Source organism: Indicator indicator, chromosome 5 (assembly GCF_027791375.1).
Source record: "Indicator indicator isolate 239-I01 chromosome 5, UM_Iind_1.1, whole genome shotgun sequence".
Classification (NCBI taxonomy): domain Eukaryota; kingdom Metazoa; phylum Chordata; class Aves; order Piciformes; family Indicatoridae; genus Indicator; species Indicator indicator.
This window is the reverse complement of record NC_072014.1, coordinates 21,164,007-21,184,196: the sequence shown is the minus strand read 5'-3', so window position 1 is coordinate 21,184,196 and position 20,190 is coordinate 21,164,007. Positions and strand designations below refer to the sequence as shown.

Below are 20,190 nucleotides of genomic sequence, written 5' to 3'. Positions count from 1 at the left end.
AGTCTTAGTACAAAAAGGAAGAAGCCAAGTTCCATCATTTTCTCCATGGCTGCTCATTCTACCCTTGCACTGCTTTCTCTCCTTATGGCAGCAAAAGCCTTTTTTCAAACGGGGCAAAGAACCAGACCAGGAAATTCATCTGGAGTTAAAATTAATCCAAAAAGAGAAATCACAGGAGCTGGTTTTAACTTGGATCAATTTCCAGTCTGTTGACTAAAGAAATGCCATTGCAAGGACAAGGGTAATGGATACAAACTACAGCACAGGAGGTTCCACCTCAACATGAAGAGTAACTTCTTCACTGTGAGGGTCACAGAGCACTGCAACAGGCTCCCCAGAGAGGCTGTGGAGTCTCCTTCTCTGGAGACTGTCAAGATCCATCTGGATGCATTCCTGTGCAACCAGTGCTAGATTCTATGGTCCTGCTCTGGCAGAACAGTTGGACTCGATCTCCTGGGGTCCCTTCCAACCCCAACATCCTGTGATCCTGTTTTTCCCTGTTGTTTTTTTTTTTTCCCACATGAAAGGAAATGAGGCAAGGATACAAATAGTCAGAGATAGCCAGAACCAGTTCCTTTCAAGCAACAGTAACAGCCTAAAGAGCTAATAAAACTGTAGTGTTAGTGTTTGTATTTGTCATCACTAACTTAGTTAGCTAATTATAACTTTCAAACCTATGTAATAGTAGTCAATATTAAATATCAATTTAATATTGTGATATACTGCTATGCAAGCTGAAGTGGAGAGTAACATCTAACATAACACAAAAGACTGAATTTATCTTTTGCTACTAGGCACCTGTACCTAGCATGAACACAAAACAGTGCAGTAAAACCAAAGCTAATTTTAACTGCATCACAAAATCGCTTCTGTTGTATCAAACCTACCCACCATTTTCTTGCAATTTACCATCTAACTGAATTCCATTAGGTTCCCTTATAGGTATTGTTTAGTCTAGTAAATACAGTCTACAAGTTATAGGTCCCATGCACTATAAACTATGTATTTATGTTACTTCCTGAGTAGGCAAAAACACTTTTTAACAGCTTACCAAATTTTAAGTAACTGATTTTTTTTCAAGTAAGTTGGTGTTAAAAATATACACATAAACAAAGAAAATCAAAGTTTATGAATGAGCCTCTTCCTCTGCAAGTAAAATATGTTTCTACAGTGTAATTTTAAAAGACATGCAAAATTAAGACAGTAAGTTTCTTACTGTGAATTATCTTCATTATTTATTCTTTTCAGTTCTCTTATGTGAAGATTCCTAACTCTTTCCAAACGTTCAAGTTCTGCTTGTATTTCAGCTTCCTCCTGCAAATGAAAAGAACAAAATATAAAAGCTCATTTACTCCCCGTTTGAAAGGGATATTTTTACCCCTGCATCAATACTAGTGGTGATGGGGGAACATTACATTAAAAAACCCTGCTGAACTAGAAGAAAGCACTGCTTTTCTCTTAAAGCCAGAAAAATTCAGAAAGATAAGGCAAAAAGCCTGTTTCAAGGAACCTTTCTGTCCATGAACCCACAGGTAACGGGATGGCACAGTTTTGTTCTGCATTGTAGGGATGCTATTTGAAATAAGAGGCAGCTGGGTTTTGTACCTCAGCCAAGGGGAGAAATTATCTGGGAAGCAGTCTGAAATTGATACACAAAGAAGAAAAAACATGAGCTATGTGCAGCTATAGATTTTGTACAAGCTGTCAAATTAAGAAAAAATGTTTAAACTATTTTGAGGCTGAAGTGCATATAAAAAGAAATGTGTTGACATAAGGCACCAATATCAAGCTAATTTAAAAAGATTTTTTCATTTTTAACTTATTAAGATTACAAATGTAGAATGTGTATTATCTAAGGTTTTGAGTGGAACTTCAAAAGAAGCATGTCAAGTAAGAGCATATTCCCTAATCAATTTCAGCACTTAAAATTATCTTATCTTTATGCTACACATTAGAGAACATGGAGCCAGTTGTTTATTCAGAGTATGTATCTATTCTCAAAGTGAAAAACCTATGCTCATTGAAAGGCACTTTAGAAAGGGTTAGAGCAACTAGAATTTGAAAGTTTAAATAAAGATTCAAAATCAGTTCATTTCAGAAAGCTTGTAATTATGGATTTATTCTAGCTGATACAAAAAAAGAAGGCCTGGCATCTGATATGTGTATTTTTCAGTATCAGTGCCCATGAAAGCAGCACCCCACATCATTCTTTGTTTTTTTGGCACAGATTCTTGTACAGCCACATGGTGAACCAAAATGGAAAACTAATCAATATATTTTTTCTTTCTTTTAAACCAAAACAAACAAAAAAACCCAAGCCTTACAAAAAGATACATATTTGGGTTTTGAAAGAAGCTAGATCTGTTCTCCAATCCAGATTATACTGTGATTGTACAACCTGGTGGTGCTGATAAAGGTAAAGGGCAACAAGTCAAGGCAGAAGCCAGTGGAAGAGAGAGAAAACGCTGTAAAGCTGGTATTTCCAAATATGGTAGATCATAAACCCATGCCCTAACCCAAGAAATTTATTTATACAATCTAAAGCATACATTAAACAATCACATCTCCAATGAGTTGAAGAGCCCAGACTAGATGATTTCAGTAGATATCCAAATTCCCCCTCAATAAGCTAAATAAAAAAAACCTCTGAGCCCTAACCAAGACACCAGAAGAACCTCCATCCAGAAAACAAGAATCAAATTCCTCACAATTTAAAAGCTGGACTAAGTATTACTAATTTGCTACGAGATCTGCATGGACCATTTATTTTTCCTCATACAGTGTCAAGGAAGATTTTTTTCCCCTGTTTATGCAATATTAAACTCTTTTTAATGTATCTAGACTCATCTACAGTTCTCTGTTAAATACCCTAAAATGATATGCAGTTCCTCATAACCCAATAGTCCTTCATAAAGAAACCTAGCCCTTCTCTCCCCACAAAAGGCCACACACTTATGCACACACAATTGTCGATGTTCTTCCCAAACGCTGAAAAAAAAAAAAAAAAAAAGAAATCCATCAGTTTCTCTTTTGGGCTTTTTTGTTCATATATTATGCAATTCAGTGGTTCTCAAAATGTGGTTCATAGGCCAGTGTTAGTCCAAAGAGAACTGGCTGGTTGCATTGTTTCCAGCTGTTATTTAGGACACTCAGGCTGTGAATACCTTTAAGCAAGAATGAACCAGCTTAGCTGCCTCAGGTCACTGCTATATAAAAGGAAGTGAGAAAACAAGAGCCCCTCTCCAGGACCAAAGCCGCTAGCTGGAAAAGAATTTCCTGGGGAGCAGAAGGAAAAGAAAACTGGTTGTGGCAGCATGGACAGGACATCAAAAATAATAGCACCGGGAAAGCATCTGGAGATTGAATTGGAAGAGGAGCAGATAGCAGAACAGTATATGCGGAAGGCAAGTTTAAAAAAACAACAACGGAACCAGTAAAGAAATACTAAGGAAGAAATAAAGCCACATAGAAAGAAGATAGTGAAATTGGTTTTCCTAGTTAATGACAAATTCTGTATCACACATAAGAATTAAAATGCAAGTATGTATTTTTATTATTATTTTCAGATATATTCAAACATGATTTGCTAAGAAATAACATTTGTTTCCCCTCTGGAATTTAGTCAAGGAAGTTCCTTTTTATACAAAGTACCCCAGCATTAATACTCAAGATGAAGGAAAAAAATCAGGTATTAAACAACTTTAACAGTTTTCTTCGTTGCATTTCAAATTTCCACTTGAAACTTCAAAAAAAAAATTAAAGCATGGAAAAAGCCAAACAGAATTTCCTAAGAGAATTCTGTGAAATTGGTACTACTTCTAAAGCACTAACAATGAAGAATTATGTGGGCAGCCTACTTCACTAGTGCCAACAAGTTTACATGCAGATTCTTTACCACAGGTTCAAGTACTTTCTTAGCATATTCTTTAAAAACAGCATCTGTGTTCTCAAGGGGTCCGATTCAATTTATTATAGTAGGATCTATAGCTAGCGAGTCATACATTTGAAGAGAACAGACCTGAAACTCCTGCAGCAACTCAAGGGGAAGAAATACTATGACCTGTTTTGACTGAACACCTCAAGAACTACTGCTCAGTAGATAAAGGTAGTTTCCTTTCACACTTGCGGGGATATTTCTACCTGCTTCAACTGTCATTCCTTTTCAAAGGTTATTCCTCAAAAATTTTTCTTGAATAAGCAAGAGGTTATTAATATCATAATTATCTCTATTATTCATGGTAAGTTGCACAAAACCCCCCAACAACCCAAAACCACCACACCTGCCTTCAAAAAAGTAAAAGCCATTAGTAGGCATAAAATTTAACAGCACTTTTACTATTATGCTTTCTAATCAGATAGCTCTCAACAAGCCTTCTCTGTCATTTTGATAGTACTAGTTTCTATGTTTTTAATCAAGGTAGAAAATAAACTAGAAAAAAAAAAGTAACAGACCAAATACATACCTTTTTGAGATGTCCCAGTCGAAGTTTGAAAATTTCTTCTTGCTCATGATACTCTGCTAGAGTCAAACTGAAATAAACAAACAAATTATAGCTTTTGTATGACAGTAAATAAAACAACAGCATTCTTATTTAAATACTACAAGTAAATGCAGAATAGTACGTTAATTATTTACTAACATAATACTAGGATGACACTTTTGAGCCATCTGAACATCTTTCTTTGCAATTCCAGGGTCAAAACTCTTACACAATGCCTGGTATTCTGGAATATTAACTGCCCCTCCCACTGGACCATTTCTGTTTGCACAGATAGCCTGTTAAGATTATCTGAGTGCATCCTAAATCATATCACCATCCCAGTATTTTAGCTGATGCTACTCCACTGCTTAGTTCTCAACTCTAACACGTCATGAACCACAGGATGGAAATCCAAAAATCAACTAGACAAGACTGGTAACACTGGATTTTTGAGCTGTAATCACAAAAATGTAGTGCATAACATAGAATGGCATCGTTTTGTTTGGAAGAGATCTGTGAGTTCAACCATTAACCCAACACTGTGAGGTCAAACCATACATTCCAAGTTCATTAACACTACATTTTGCATGAGAATACAAATACAGTTTTGAATTTACATGCAACTCTTTTGCTTTTTCTCTTGTCATGTTCTTTTACAAAAAATTATTGCCTACAATTAATGCAGTGGTCCCTCACCTGTCTGTAGACTTGCTGGGAAACAGCCACTTACTATCTAGATTGTTTGTACAGACTAGCAACTGAGAAAACCATGCAGCATCTATCTGACAAATGATCAGAAAGGACACATAAAACAAACCACCAAAGAAAAGAAACCAGAGACTTCAAATTCCAGAAAAGAAACCAAACATGTATGATGAAGGGGAACAGGAGATAGGGAAGAGAAACAAGTACAGCCTCCTTGAAAGGATTCACACAAATCCCTACAAACTAACTAAAATTAAGCATTTTATTGTTTTGTCTAGATTCTTGCACGATACAAAGGTAAAACTAATAGCACAACACAAAGTCCGTATTTTAGCAGGCTTAATTGTCAACTGTCTTGGAAAGACAAGTTACACAAAGTGTTTAGATGCTGTTCATATGCAAGTCTAAGGAACCAGTGTCCAAAGAATCACCAGCAGTTTCCCAAGAGACACAAATAAAGGTTTCTCTCACAGAATATTATAACTTTGATAAAATTTGCAGAAATCTTACAAAAAAAAAAAAATCTCGAACAAACAACCAACCCAAACCCAACCAACCCACCCCAAAAACTTCTTCGCTTTTAAATTTGGATAAATTTCACCATAGTTTTCAAAATTCTAAATCCTATCTCAATAGTTGTTAATAAATGAGCGCATCTTTTCAGGATAAAAACTGGTGGTTCCGAGGCTTTCACAGAATGGTAGGGCTTGGAAGGAGCTTGTGGAGATCACCTAGTTCAACGTCTCTGATTTGATCAGTAACAAATTTTGCTGCCCCTTTTCTGACTTGGCCAGGACAGAAAATTGAATTGACCACTTACTCTCCATGAATATTAGTGAAACATCTTTTTTTTTTTTTTTTTTTATTAGTGAAACATTTTTTTTTCGACCACTACACCTAAATTTCCAGGAATCCGGAAATAGCTTTACGAGACTGCCATTATTTCGTCAACCTTCTGGTCTATAATGTATAGAAAACAATCAGGTGACAAAAACACCCATGACCACATCCTATCGGAATTTGAGAAAGAAGCCATCCTTTCTTTTAAGAAGCATCACATGAAATTACCCTACATCTTTTTCCCACTGGAATGAAAAGCAGCTTTGTATTTCAGTTAACAGACATCCCCAAACACTCTGAAGGCAATAGTGAGGACATTTGCCTCTCCAAGAAAGGGAAAAGGTCCCTTAGTACCAGGTTTTCAGACCAAATATTTATATTTTTTCCTGTCAGAATCTCCTCTGGTTTTACACAATTTATGCTACACCTTAAAAAAAGAGGCATTAAAGTGAATGCAAAATGGGATGTCTCAATAGCCAGGAAAGCTGGCAATGCATTATCTGCACAGTCCAAAAACACCAGCAAGAAACCTAAGAAAGCATTGCCCTGATTTCTGCTCTAATACACTTGCTAGATTTATCAAAAGCGAACATCAAAGTCACACTAGAAAACTCACAGCAGCATCCTTGACATTTTTTCAATACTTCTGTTCAAACAGCAAACCAACATAGTTCTCAAAGGCAACGTTTCAATGCCTAGTGTGTATTAGATTGAATATTATTCTTTCCAGATTTTTATCTGCTGTAGAAATTACAGGTTCTTGCATTTCCAGAAACACAGATAGTAAAGTTTATGTTTCTCAGGAAGAAGAGTATTTAGTTCACTTAGCAAAGCTTAAGCACAACTAAAATACACTGAAAATACAGATTTTATGACATGACCTGACAGTATTTTCATTTAACACTGAGATCCCTAAAACCACAGATCCCCCGGAAAACTAACATAATACAAGAAACCTGGTCCTTTTTATAAAACCTCAGCTATCTGTGAAAAGTTACGACAAGGTGCCTATATAGCTCTAGCAAGTACTGCCTTTCAGAAAGTCACTCTTTCTATGTTTCCATGTTATATCCCAATAAATGACTGTTTTCCATTTTCTATTTCCTTACAAATCTAACTCTACTAGAGGCACAGTATGATTCACAGCAATTTGAAATAGTTGTTACTGACCACTACATTCTGGAGGAAGGCATTTAAAATGCTGAAGCGTATATATGGTCACTTTGTATTTTGTTTATTTACTTATGAAAAACAAAATTTTATTCCCTCACATTCAGAAACATCTATTTTTTTAGTTTTGGACGTAGGGCTGTATTACTTTTTATCTATAAATACACTGTACTTCATATGAAAACAGCACATAACAAATAGCAGACAAATAGTGAGAGTTACATGCTGTTTTTTAGCTAGAGGCTACCACCTCACTTAAATCATTTAACTTAGACAGCATGTCCCATTGGCCCATGGCTTCCCCTGCTTTTGCAGGGCAGTGGTGCACTAGAGGCACCTTCTGGAAATAGAATTTAACTATGGCACATCTTCAGAAGGGGATGCTCCTCCTTTACCTGATACACACAGGTCTCATCAGACACAGAGAGAAGAAATACTAAGAAGCACAGGAGAGGGACATCAGACAGAAACAGGTTACTGCCATCCACTAAATGAGTTTAAGTTGGATAGTCAGCCTTGAGGCTGATCTGAGGAGAACTGAGGAAAAAGAGCAGCTGGGAGTAGCTTGCATAAATTAATCTGGTAACAGTCCTGACCATGATCTTTTCTGCTCAAAATCACTGTCCAAGAAACACTGCTCTTTAAGTGCCTACAACCTAATGAACCACCATAGAGATGCAATGAATTCCTGAAACTCCCCCAGAAGCACTGGATGCTCTGTGCATGTAATGTCATTTTACTCTGATGATGCACCTCTAAAAAAGTGGGAGAGCTTACCCAGTCTGAACTGGTTCATTATCACCAATGTAAACACTTTTTTAATTAGCAAAAGTAAGTTTCACAGACATTTAACTGTATTTTCATAGCCAGTTTTCAAAGGCTTTGACACCATATGCATAAGTAGAGACCATAATCAATCTTCTTGACTGAAGGAAACAGCTGAAATACTCAATATCTTCTTTACCTCAGTCTTTAGCAGCAGGACCAGTTCTTCCTGGGATACCGAGCCCTCTCATCTGGAAGACTGGGATGAGGAACAGAATGAAAGCCCCATAATCCAAGAGGAGATGATTAGTGACCTGCTGCACTGCTTAGACATACACATTTCTACGGGGCCAGATGGCATACACCCAAGGGTACTGAGAAGCGCTCACCAAGCCATTTAAATCATTTATCATCAGTTGTGGCTAAGCAGGGAGGTCCCAGTTTACTGGAGACTGGCACATGTGATGCCTATCTACAAGAACGGCTGGAAGGAGGATCCGAGAAACTACAGACCTATCAGTGTGACCTCAGTACTGGGGAAGATCGGGGAGCAGATCATCTTCTTGAATCCCATCATGCAGCGTGTACAGGACAACATGTCAGCATAGGTTCACGAAAGGCAGGTCCTGCATGACAAACCCAATCTCCTTCTATGACAAGGTACCTGCTTAGTGGATAGGGGAATGGCTGTGGATGTTGTTTATCTGGACTTCAGTAAGGCGTTGGACACTGCCTCACTCAGCATCTTTCTGGAGAAACTGATTGCTCATGGCTTGGGTGAGTGGACACTTCACTGGGTAAAAAAGTGGCTGGATGGCCAGGCTCAAAGAGCTCATGGAGTTAAATCCAGTTGGTGGCTGATCACAAGTGAAGTTTCCCAGAACTCAGTTTTGGGGCCAGTTCTCTTTAATACCTTCATCAATGATATGGACAAGGGATTGAGTGCACCCTCAGGAAGTTTGCAGATGACACTAAGCGGGAGGGAGTGCTGATCTGCTTGAGGATAGGAAGGCTCTAGATAGGGATCCATACAGTCTGGATCATGGGCTGAAGCCAGTTGTATGATGTTCAAAGGCCCAGTGCCAGGTCCTGCATTTGCACAACAACCCCATGCAACACTATGGGCTTGGGGAAGAGTGGCTGGAAAGCTGCCCAGTGAAGAAAGACTTGGGGGTGTTGAATATTCAGACAGCTGAATATGACCCGGCAGTGTGCCCAGGTAGCCAAGGAAGCCAACAGCATTCTGGTCTGTATCAGGAATGATGTGGCCAACAGGACCAGGGAAGTGATTGTCCCACTGTATTCAGCACTGCTGAGGCCACGCTTCAAATATTGTTTTCAGTTTTGGACCCCTCACTCAAAGAAAGACATTGAGGACCTGGAGTGGGTCCAGAGAAATGGAATGAAGATGGTGAAGGGCCTGGAGAATGAGTCTTCTGAAGAGCAGCTGAGGGAACTGGGCTTGTTTAGTTAGGAGAACAGGAGGCTGGGTGAAGACCTTATTGCTCTCTACCTGAAAGGAGGTTGGAGTGAGGTGGGTGTGAGTCCCTTCTTCTCACTAGTGACAAGCGAGATGACCTCAAGTTGGACCAGGGGAGGTTTAGAATGGGTATCAGAAGAGATTTCTTCACTGAAAGGATTATCAAACACTGGAATACATTCTGCAAGGAGGTATTTAAAAGATGCAGAGATGTGGTGCTAAGGGACATGGTTCAGCACCAGACTTGGTAGTTACATAATGGTTGTACTCAAATCCAATTGAAACAATTCCATGATTCTTTACCCTTTTTCCTTACAAGGTCAGACAAAATCTTATTCTATGATCAAAACACTCTTACTAGTGGGTACAGACACGATAAAACCACAAAACAGCCACCCTCCTTGGATTTCAGAACAATCGAGCCTGGCATATTTACAATCATCTCTCCCCCCACTTTCTCCCAGTTGAAAAATCATCCTGGATACACAGGCACAGCAGAATACAGTCATGCCCTCAAACAGCCATACACAAATCCAAAATGAGGTTTCAGCTACAATTTCTGAAGTGTTTGTTTTTTGGTCCAACCTTATTCTCACTCTAGTTCCTCAGGTTTCTATAAGGATGAGCAGATGCTGACCAAGTCAAAGCCTTCTGTGGGGTCTTTTCACCCATTGTTTCCATGTTTGCCTTAGAAAGAGACTGCCTCAGGAAAGGAGCTGTTTGCACTTGTCCTGTAAAGCCCAGACACATTGTTGGCACTTCAGCCTGAAAAAGACTCTGAAAATGTTTTTGGGTTTTTTTTGTTTGTTTCTTTTTTTTGTTTGTTTTTTTGTTCCATACAGAATAGAATGCTCCCCCTAAATGATGCATTTGTTCAGCTATATTAGCAAACTCTGCCAGCTTCCTCTGCTCCCCTATTCCAAATAGCATGCAGGGACAAGACGCACGCAGACTCCCATGGAGGAACTGGGAAGCAAAGGAAGAGGTAACGGGAAATGGAATACAACTGAAGCTGCCCAGGAAGGACTGTGCCATCTAAACTAAATAAAATGTTGTTCCTAGAAATAATTGCCTACTGAAGTAAGAGCTACTTCCAAGGAGTGGGGACTAGCATTATAACCTCTCAAGACTCTAAAGATTTTGGAACAGATCTTTTAAACAGATCTTTCCAAGGGTAAGAAGGCAACTTCAAATTAATGTTTTCTCTTCAAATGAAAATACAAATTAAAAAAAAAAAACAACTTTAAATGTATTTCAATGTATTCCTTTCATGTAAGAGTAATAAATTTTTGCTCAATAGAAGAGAGATCTTTCAAAACTGTGGTTTGGGCCACAGAAAGAAAAAGAATGACGGAAAATCAGGACAGTGTTTAGACTCATCTGTTACATGGTATTTAACTACGAAATCCGCAGTTCATTCACAGGCCACTGGCAGATGGCAACTTTTATACTAATAATTTCAGTGCAAAAATTTTCTTTTACCTTTGAATCAGAGACCATAGTACATTCAGCTAAACTACAACCATGTCCTTATTAACACCTTCAACCCAACTGTTAACACCTGTTTTCATAAAGGTCTTCAATAATACTGCTTGTTGCAACACTATAGATCGGTTTGTCTGCACTACCTACGGCTGGAGACATTTTCTACAGCAAATAATGCAGCAGTAGAGACACTTGCAACCCCTAGCAAGTTGTTTGTTTAAAATTAAAGATCTGACTAATCACTTGCATATATGTTGTACTGATTTACTAATGGTTTATTTCATTAATCTCAAGTGGCTCTGCATTTCCCCATGCCTCATAAACAGAACCTCTTCCACTTGGCTGTACTAATTAAGATCATTACTTTTGAAGCAACATAAGAACTGCAATAAGCACAATGTCATAGGAAGGAATCACATAAAGCAGATGACAAGCTTACTTGAAAATGGAAGCGTACAATTAATAATAGTTTTATCAAGATACACAAAACATAGTTAATCCCATACTGAGAAGCAGAGAGATGTCAACACATAATAGCACCATACAAAATTATAACTAATCCTAAACACAAACATTAAAAAAACCCACACCTCTGAAAGCAAGATGTGTCTTAATGATTTTGTGATCGAAGGACACATTATAGACCTTCTCAAAGGTCTGAAACAAAATTTATAAGATTATCATATAGACAAGCAATCTCATATCTAGATCAAATTAGGATACTTAAAAGTAAACTAGTTCTGATTTAATATCAGTTTACGTTCATGCTAGCTTCAGCTATAGGAGGGCAGTTCTGATTGTTCTCTTGGCAATTCCATAATCAGCAAGCATTCTCATGTGCCATTTAACATGTGACTAGTTAAGCCAAATGAAATGAATATTTGGGAAGCTTTCAGTCATTCGGAAATTACTTAAAACTGCCTAACAACAGAAAATATTCAGAACTCCGTTATCAGGAATTCATCTTGTCCTACTTAAGAGCTAGAATGTGTCTTCTGTATTTTTTCCCAAATGTGTATTTTATCACCTCCTAAAGCAGCAATAAGATAGGGAAATTTAACATGAACAAAGACATGGACAAAAGTTGGCAAATTAGAAGTTCTGTAATTTTTCAGGTCTTTTCCATTATTTAAATGTTATTTGTGATAACAAGAGGTACTAATGTTAAAATAAAAAGGTATTTGTAGCACAACAATAATCTTTACTGTACTATTCTGAAGTATTATATTCTAAAGAAGAAATGTACACACCAAGTAATACTAAAGAATCAATCTGAGTGATGACTCTTCAGTTCTCTACCAAAATACACAACTAACCCTAACCAAGATTTGCTTACATGCCTAGGCTTACTACTGTATTTTCATGGCATTTTTATCATAGCCAACCAGTTTCACAAAGTGAACTTTAAGAATTATACATTATACAAAACACGTAGTTGTCTCCAAACTGATGGTCCAAACATTTGTGCTTTGCAGGTCTAACCACAATAAATTATATACCACCAGAAGTATAAATCACTACTTCTGCAAGTGACAGGTGACCATGTTCAACACAGGAAGCCTACTTGTACAAGGTAACGGATTAATTTTTTTGTCTTTTTAACTTTAGCTATTTACTTTTAATTTAAGCTGACTAGTAACAGATACACTATCATCTACAGCCTCTTCACATCAAGGGCAATAACTAGAATCTCCAGGCAACAACTTCTTAAAATGCTCAAATTAAACATCTGTGCCTTGAATTATACCGTTTCTGTCTGTAGGAAAAAATGTCACTTGAAAAGTGGAGAATTCATTGATAGCTCTTGACTTTTATGTCTAAATGACAAAAAAAAATAAAATCAACTTGTAAATATGTGAAATGGGATCAGTAACTTCTGACAGTTGCTCTCGGGAACTATCATTCAGAAGACAAAAAAAAACCCACTGTATTTTTCCCATTGATTTTTAAATTTGCCTTACAATACTAAAGATGGAAAAAAGTTCTTGTAACATGAAAAATTAAATTATTTTAAACTGAAGGAGAGGCTCCCAAACCAATGTAGATGAAGAAAAGTCCCATATCAGAAGTATCAGTGACATTACAAGAGTAGGAAACCAGAATGAGGACTCCTTTAGATCAGGAAAACAGAAAGAACATTGCACAAATACAGAATGGGCCTTTCTCTGGTGACTTTACCAAAAAATAAATTGGGCAATTGTACATCTTCAGAGGCAGTGGTGCGAATTTCCCTAACATCAGCAAGTCATCAGTGAGAATATAGCTGTTGAATACATTGTGTCTTTTTATGCTGTTATTTGAATAGAACTCACACAGACAATATCTGAGAATTTATGTAAAAGACTGATTGAAATGTTAAACTTACAGCTGCGGTAAATTGGGTCTAACAAAGGGATCGTTTTCTGCCCCATTCACAGCTTTATTTTTCCTCTGCTTGGGTTCAGAATTGGCAGATGGTGCCTGAGAATTATTTGTAGTTGGAGGCTTTCGCTTGGCCAGGAGCTTTCTTTGCCTTTCAATGTCTTCCCTTTGTTGATTCACCCATTCTTGCTGCCTGTAGGCCCCAAAAAAAACTTTATTAAAGTTTCGTCATTTTGTGTTTTTTAAAAAACTTTTTTAACTGATAAAGCATTGAGGAATTTTTAGAAAACATACTGTACATGTGAAAATGTTTCCTAGGAAAAAGAACACCAATATGCTTCATGAGATGGAGACATTTTGCTAGTTTTGCAACAATCTGCTTTTGAAATACGTGGTGTTTCTTTTGGGGGTTGTGTGTTGTTTTGTTTTTGAAAATATAACACATGATTTCCACACTAGAAAAAAAACCAAACAAACAACAAACCACAACAGTATCTGAGCTGGTGGATACCTTCTTTTACATCATCAATCAAACTGTAACAGTGTCAATGGAAAGTACTTTATTCTTACAGGCCAAATACTGAATTTGAACTGACAATTCCCAAATAAATCACCAGTTTGGTTGTATTGCAGCTTTTATCCAAAATACACATACTGTTTTTAAGATTGCTGTAACAAAAACAATGCCCTAGGCAATCACATAATGCTGAGACTTCGTATTTCCCTTAAAAAAATGAAATCTTGGTAAATTACTCTTTCATATGTAGAGATCAAATCAGACTTGTTATCAAAGAGTATCTTTTGAGGCGTCGCATAATTATTTTACTATGGTATCTGATGATCTCCCGCAGCAGTTTTCCTTGACTCATCTCTACTGAAATACCTGTTGTAGCAGCTCTTTTTCAGGTGACTACTTTCTCCCATCTACCTGCACTAGACCCTACCTGAGGCTGCCAGATTTGTCACTCCTTCTTCAAAGCGCTGAGGAGCTGGATGCCTGAAAAAGCTGCTACAGAGATGGATGTGCAGGCAACACCTATGTGGCCAATTGAAACTTCACAAACCTCACCTGCCCCAATGATCACCAGGTTAGCTGCTTGAAAAAACATCATCGTACATCCACGCTTTTCTAAGATAGTTAAAATAAAGTAAAACCTAGCTGTTTTTCAAAGACACCCAACCTTAGGTATTCTCTCAGCTGATTAAGCAAGTTCCATACTGTATTCTGTCTTCAAAAGGAAAAGAAAAATACAACATACGAAAAGCACTCTAAATCTAGAACCTTAGTAATAAAAAAAAAAACCACACTAGAGGGAACTGACAATTAGTGACAATTTTAAGAACATAGCATTGACTAACTTCACAAGATTTTGAAATGCAAAGCCATCTGTCCACTGTTCAGTAAATGAAGCACCATGACGGACTGTTGTAAAATGCCCCAGGCGTAATCTGTCTTGCATGCTCTTCTCTCTGCTTGCCAACTTTTCCTGTGTGCTCTAAGAAAACAACAAAAATTTTCATATTTATTAATACTAAAGTGTTAAAAATTTCAATAAAACATTCAGGATTTCTTCTTCCCACAACTTTCTAAGGGCAGAATAAAAGGAAAGTAGATGAAAATATCTTTCATTACTTTATTCCATTTATTCTAATTTCCACAGATGCAGTTGTCAGAGTTGATACTAACAATTTGTGCACACGGTTGGACTCAGTTTTCTTATGAAGTTTGCAGTTCTTCATAATTAACAAACATTTTACTCATAAATATAGCAACACTGATAAAAGTATCAAGCATATGATTATGTCTATACATGTCTATTACACTAAATGAGTCTGTTTAGATACCAGAAAGTGCAACTACTATACTTAGCCTGGAAACTCCCTTGACAGAGTATCTATGTTACTACTTGCACCAAACTCAAGAGTCTCTGTATGGGAATGCACTGCAGGTACACTTAACTGCAAGGAGGTATTACTTGCAGTAATAGAAGTAGATGCCCTTCTTATAACCAGTCACTACTACTGCAAGCATTCTTGGGAAGTCATTAATGAGCCTGCCTAGTTTGGTTCAGCACAAGAAAAAAAAGGTACTGTAAACATTGCTGATGGACAGAAACATCTTTAATTGTTACAAATGCTTTCTTAAGAAATGCCTATGGTCCAAAATTGCACATGCACACAAAAAAGAAGTGAGAATTTGACAGAATTAAACACCTTTGTGCAAATATACTTCTAGACCGAAAATGATGCCTGCACAGCCTTTCAGGAAAAATGGTCTGAAGGTGTCCACCCAGAATCATGCTCAATAGATCTGATACATCTTTACCCTGCATTCCCCTCATGCTGGAACTTAAAAAACAAAGAGACTGCAGTAATTCATTCATGGCTTGGTAGCGAGGGAAATCCCTAATCCCCTGATGGATCAGTTAGTGCCCTTGTATCTGAGAGCAGCATCTAGCAGCTAGTGCTAAGGAAGAGACTTAGTTGTTTACCTTGAACTTTTTTTGTGTCCCAAGCTGATTATCTATTGACTTTTTGTTAGAATTTAAAAAAAAGGCTATTTTAAGGAATGAGAGAAACAAGATATCCTTGTCTTAAGAAACTGCTGTTAGCTTAAATATAGTTGGCATTACATCTAAGTATTTCTTTTATAGTAGTATTAATGTAGATGGGTACCTCAGTTACCTTGTTTCCATTAATTCTGAGCTAACATAGTGGTTTATCATTCTACATCAAAAATCTTAGCCACTTAAGTGTTCTCTCAATAACAGGTTTTATTCATCTCCTCTCCACAAGAGAATTTTTTTTCATTCACTGTATCTTATTCTAAAGTTCGTCCAGAAAATTTGCCACACACCACACTGTTACCTTTTATGATTTACTCATAAAGGAAAAACTCCCCTTAAATTACAAAAGTCACATTTTCCATCATCTGAGAAAGACCTATCATGTTTTTTTGCCTATTCAGGCTTACAATAAAACACTTACGCCAGACAGAAACCATGCATATGAACTTTCAGTCTCAGAGACTAATGTGAAAAAGTAAAAGTGAAAATGGAGGAATCATAATGGAGTTCTATAGCACCCTCACAGCATTCATCACAAAGATTTTTAAAAACTTACCTTTTCAATTAGAAGTTTCTTGCTCATTGAAATACATTTGTTTAACCTTTCTTTATATTTTTCAAGTAGCTTTTGTTGTTCATCTATTTGTCTTCTAAGATCACAGTTAGCCTAATAAATACATACAAAATATGAAAAAATATAATCAAAACAGTATTTTCATCAGCTGTCACAGAAAATACAGGTATCTACTGTAACATGGTCTGTAAATTTAAAAATATTTAAGCGTCTATAAACTTAATTATCATAGCAATAGCATAGAAGCGGGAAACCACCTTATGCATTTCATTTTACAGACTTCTCAGATGCTCAGAAAAATAAATGCACAAAAATTAAAAACTTGTTTGACCCTTTAGTCTAGGTTATCTCCAAGAGAATTTGTAAAAGAAGGATTATTCAGACATTTAAAATATTTGCCTCAGATTCACTATCTGTTGTTCTGAATAAGTATCTTTAATCTTGTTCTTAATAAGTATCTTTACCTTCGGTGTAACACTTACCCTGAGTAAGTCATCTATACGACCTTCTTTCTTTTCCAAGTCTTGATTTTTATTACTTTCTAGTGCAGCTAATTTCAGCATTGTGAGATCAGTCTGAAAAGAACAATTACAGCATTATTTTTTTCATGTTTGCTACACAGAGAAATAAACTCTTTAAAACATTCAGCAAGACCATCGTGTCGTATTGTCATGTGTTTTGTGGGACATGGAAGGTTTTAACTCAAAATTCCTTTCCCTCTTCATTAGAACAACTATGAACAGTTGGGAGAAACCACTAACAGTGTTAAAAGATTTCATCACTGACTGAAAAGTTATTTTTCACAAGAAAGTATATAATGGAGCAAGAATGTCAGCTAACTACTTTAAATTTTCTCTGCTCAGCAGGTGAAGTTGCCTTGTTCTAAGATGTGAAAGAACAGATCATGTTGGAAATGGCAGACAGGATGAAACAGCTGCTTTCAGCTTTTCGAAGTTATAACTTGATCTCTCTGATTAACCATACCTCATTTTTCTTTTTCAATATTGTATTTTAAATGGAATATGACAACAGCAGCTGTCACTTCAAATACTGCTTGAAAGAGCACCTTCCACTTTTAAGATCACACAACAGCTACAATCTTGAGCAAATGCCTACAAACGACATGGTTGTCTAACTACTCATGAAGCGCAACGTTGGAAACAGAGCAAGTGCAGAGTACTAAACTAATCAGAGATCTAAATTATGAACTTATGAACTTAACAGAAAAAACACTTTAGCAGATTGTAAAAAGCAGAGCTTTTGAAAGCCCTTAAGAGTTCAGAAAAGTTGAAAGACAAAAGAATAAACATCTCTATCCGTTTATTCTACAGGCTGATGCGATATTAGATAGCTTTACTCAAAAATAGTTACCTGAGTAATTTTAAAAGATAACTGCTTTGGTTGTGTGATAGGGTGGTCCCCAAAAGCTAATGAAGTAGGAGAAGGACTGTTCTGTCTCACCTGGAATGCACGAAAACAAAGGACTTCAGATAAAACTGTAATAGTCAATTATAAACATAAAGAAATATGGTATTTAGTACAGAAGATACTACTAGTTTGTGTGAATGAGATGCTTATCAAGCCAAATCCCACAATCTGTATTGCACTTTATACTGTTAGCAAGAATAAGAGGATGCCTGAAAGCTGAGGTTTATCAGCAGAGAAAAAAAATCTTTTCTGTAACAGGCAGAATATGCTTGGCCATTTAGAATTTGATGTGGGTATAATTAACACTGAAATTGAGCATATGAGAAGGAAAAAGTCCAAACATTAATTATCATGACCAACAAAGAGAACTGTAAAAGGATACGGGCTAATTAAGTTCCAGTTATTAAAAAAATTATCATTTATCAAGAACTGAGCTTTTAAAGTCTTGAGTTTGGGGTTCACTTTCCTTCTGAGTAACAAAAATCCTCTACCTGTTTATGTGAGTCTTGTGAATAGATATCATTAAAACATTTTAATACTAGCCAATACTACAATGTATTTTAAAATTGTGCTTTAGGGGAAAAAGTCCCAGCATAAACAGAAAATTTTAGCTTTACTACTTTAATTGAATTATTTTTTTTCTCTGCTGAAAGAATGAACTCCTTCCTAGGATTTCTTCCTTGGAAAACTATTCCCTTGAATACAGATTCTTTTCAATTATGCTACTTTTAGACTATGAAAGCATCTCCAACAGTTACAAAGTTCACAAACTTACAGAAGAAGGAGCGGAATGTGAATTCTGAGGAGATCGAATTGCAGGAGGTACACCTCGCACTGGACTAGAGCCGTTTCCACCTTGGTACTGTAGAGAAGATAAGGCCCTCTAATTAGTCAATCTTCTTACAAACATATACTATACTGAATGATACAGCTCATCTCTACACAGAATTTGTAAATCAGGTTGTATTACTTTTCTAAGTGCAACCTTTGGCCACTTAAAGAAAAGTGTAAAAGAAAACAGGTTTTGTATTTTAGCTTAGTAGAGACTGCATCTCTGCTTCAAGGTTTAATAATCATATCCTCTCAAGAGGTCTGTCCATTTCAAGCAAAAACCTTGTAACATCCAAAAAAGCTAAAAGTAAATTTTAAAGCTTAAGTAAATTTTACAACCACACAAAAACCTTACCTCAAAATAGTCACTAATTTTGTGACCACGTCCCCCGATATTCTTTCCTGAAAACAAATATGAGAATTGATTCAATAAATTACTTAAAGATGTGCCTTTACTTTTTTACCTATACGGTAATTATAGAAAAGTTTTATCAATTGTTAATTGGCTTTCTTACATGTACTAATATGTGATCTCCCTACACAATAATCAAGGAACTGGCAGCAGCAAAGATTTACATATTCCATTCACTGATAAATCAGAAATTAACTCACACTTCAATTCCAAAACCACTGAACAGTAAGCCTAGACGTCTTCTAGGAAACAGTAAACGCATGTTTCATCCTACAGATGAAGTTTTTAGCTCTAAGTCCCTCCTCTTTTCAAGCACTAATCTCACAGTTCAGCCACTTTCAAAACATCCAATTAACATTATATGCTCCAGGTGAGTTATTGTGCCCAAATGTTCAGCCCAAGGATTTCCCTAAAAGCCAGTAACAGGATAAACATGGAGGAAAAGTATTTCCATTCTTCCCAACCTGATGACGGCTAACTCAGACAGCTAATGAGATGAGAATGAGAGAGAGTAGAATTTCTGTTATCTTAATCAGTATTGAGACTTCAGCAGCACAGATGTGAATTAATCTTTCTTGAGCATGAGGACTTGATCTATACCTAGCATTTGAAAGATGTCTAACCAAATGGTATAAATGTTTCACCACAGAATCGTTTGGGCTGGAAAAGATCCTGAAGATCAAATCCAATCATTATATTCAGCTCTGAAACAACTGATAAATCTTAAAACTGTATTTGTCTCTTGTATAGGTCAGACTATATGTTATCTTGAAAACAGACCACTGTTCAAAGCCTTTTTCTTTATAGGATTTTTTGTGATAAATTAGGTCACTGCCCATAGGTCTGAAAGCATAATTCCAGACTTTTTAGCAAAGACTTTCAAGCTTTGATATTTCTATTCCAAGATGTCTCTATATTGGCACTGCTGCATAACTTTATGTCACTAAGAAGAAGAAAAAGAAACTTTTAACAACCCTTTTTGTGTCAAGATTTTTAATAGAAATATATAAAATAACTCAAAGACCTAGACAGCACACAGAGCTAACTCCACTAATAGTTACCCAGTTAATGTACAAAGCTATTGACCTCTA

General features: G+C 36.6%; 1 protein-coding gene across 1 annotated transcript in view; it reads right to left on the bottom strand.

Annotated features, from left to right (window-relative positions):
- TLK1 (tousled like kinase 1) overlaps positions 1-20,190 on the bottom strand; it is a 66,929-nt gene that overhangs the window by 10,519 nt on the left and 36,220 nt on the right. Inside the window, exons 5-13 of the mRNA XM_054381457.1 lie at positions 19,043-19,089; positions 18,632-18,718; positions 17,800-17,889; positions 16,911-17,003; positions 16,411-16,521; positions 14,647-14,783; positions 13,292-13,480; positions 4,464-4,530; positions 1,217-1,314 (exon numbers count right to left, since the gene is read on the bottom strand). Of these exons, the coding sequence (XP_054237432.1) occupies positions 1,217-1,314; positions 4,464-4,530; positions 13,292-13,480; positions 14,647-14,783; positions 16,411-16,521; positions 16,911-17,003; positions 17,800-17,889; positions 18,632-18,718; positions 19,043-19,089 (919 nt within the window). The remainder of the gene's footprint in view (positions 1-1,216; positions 1,315-4,463; positions 4,531-13,291; positions 13,481-14,646; positions 14,784-16,410; positions 16,522-16,910; positions 17,004-17,799; positions 17,890-18,631; positions 18,719-19,042; positions 19,090-20,190) is intronic.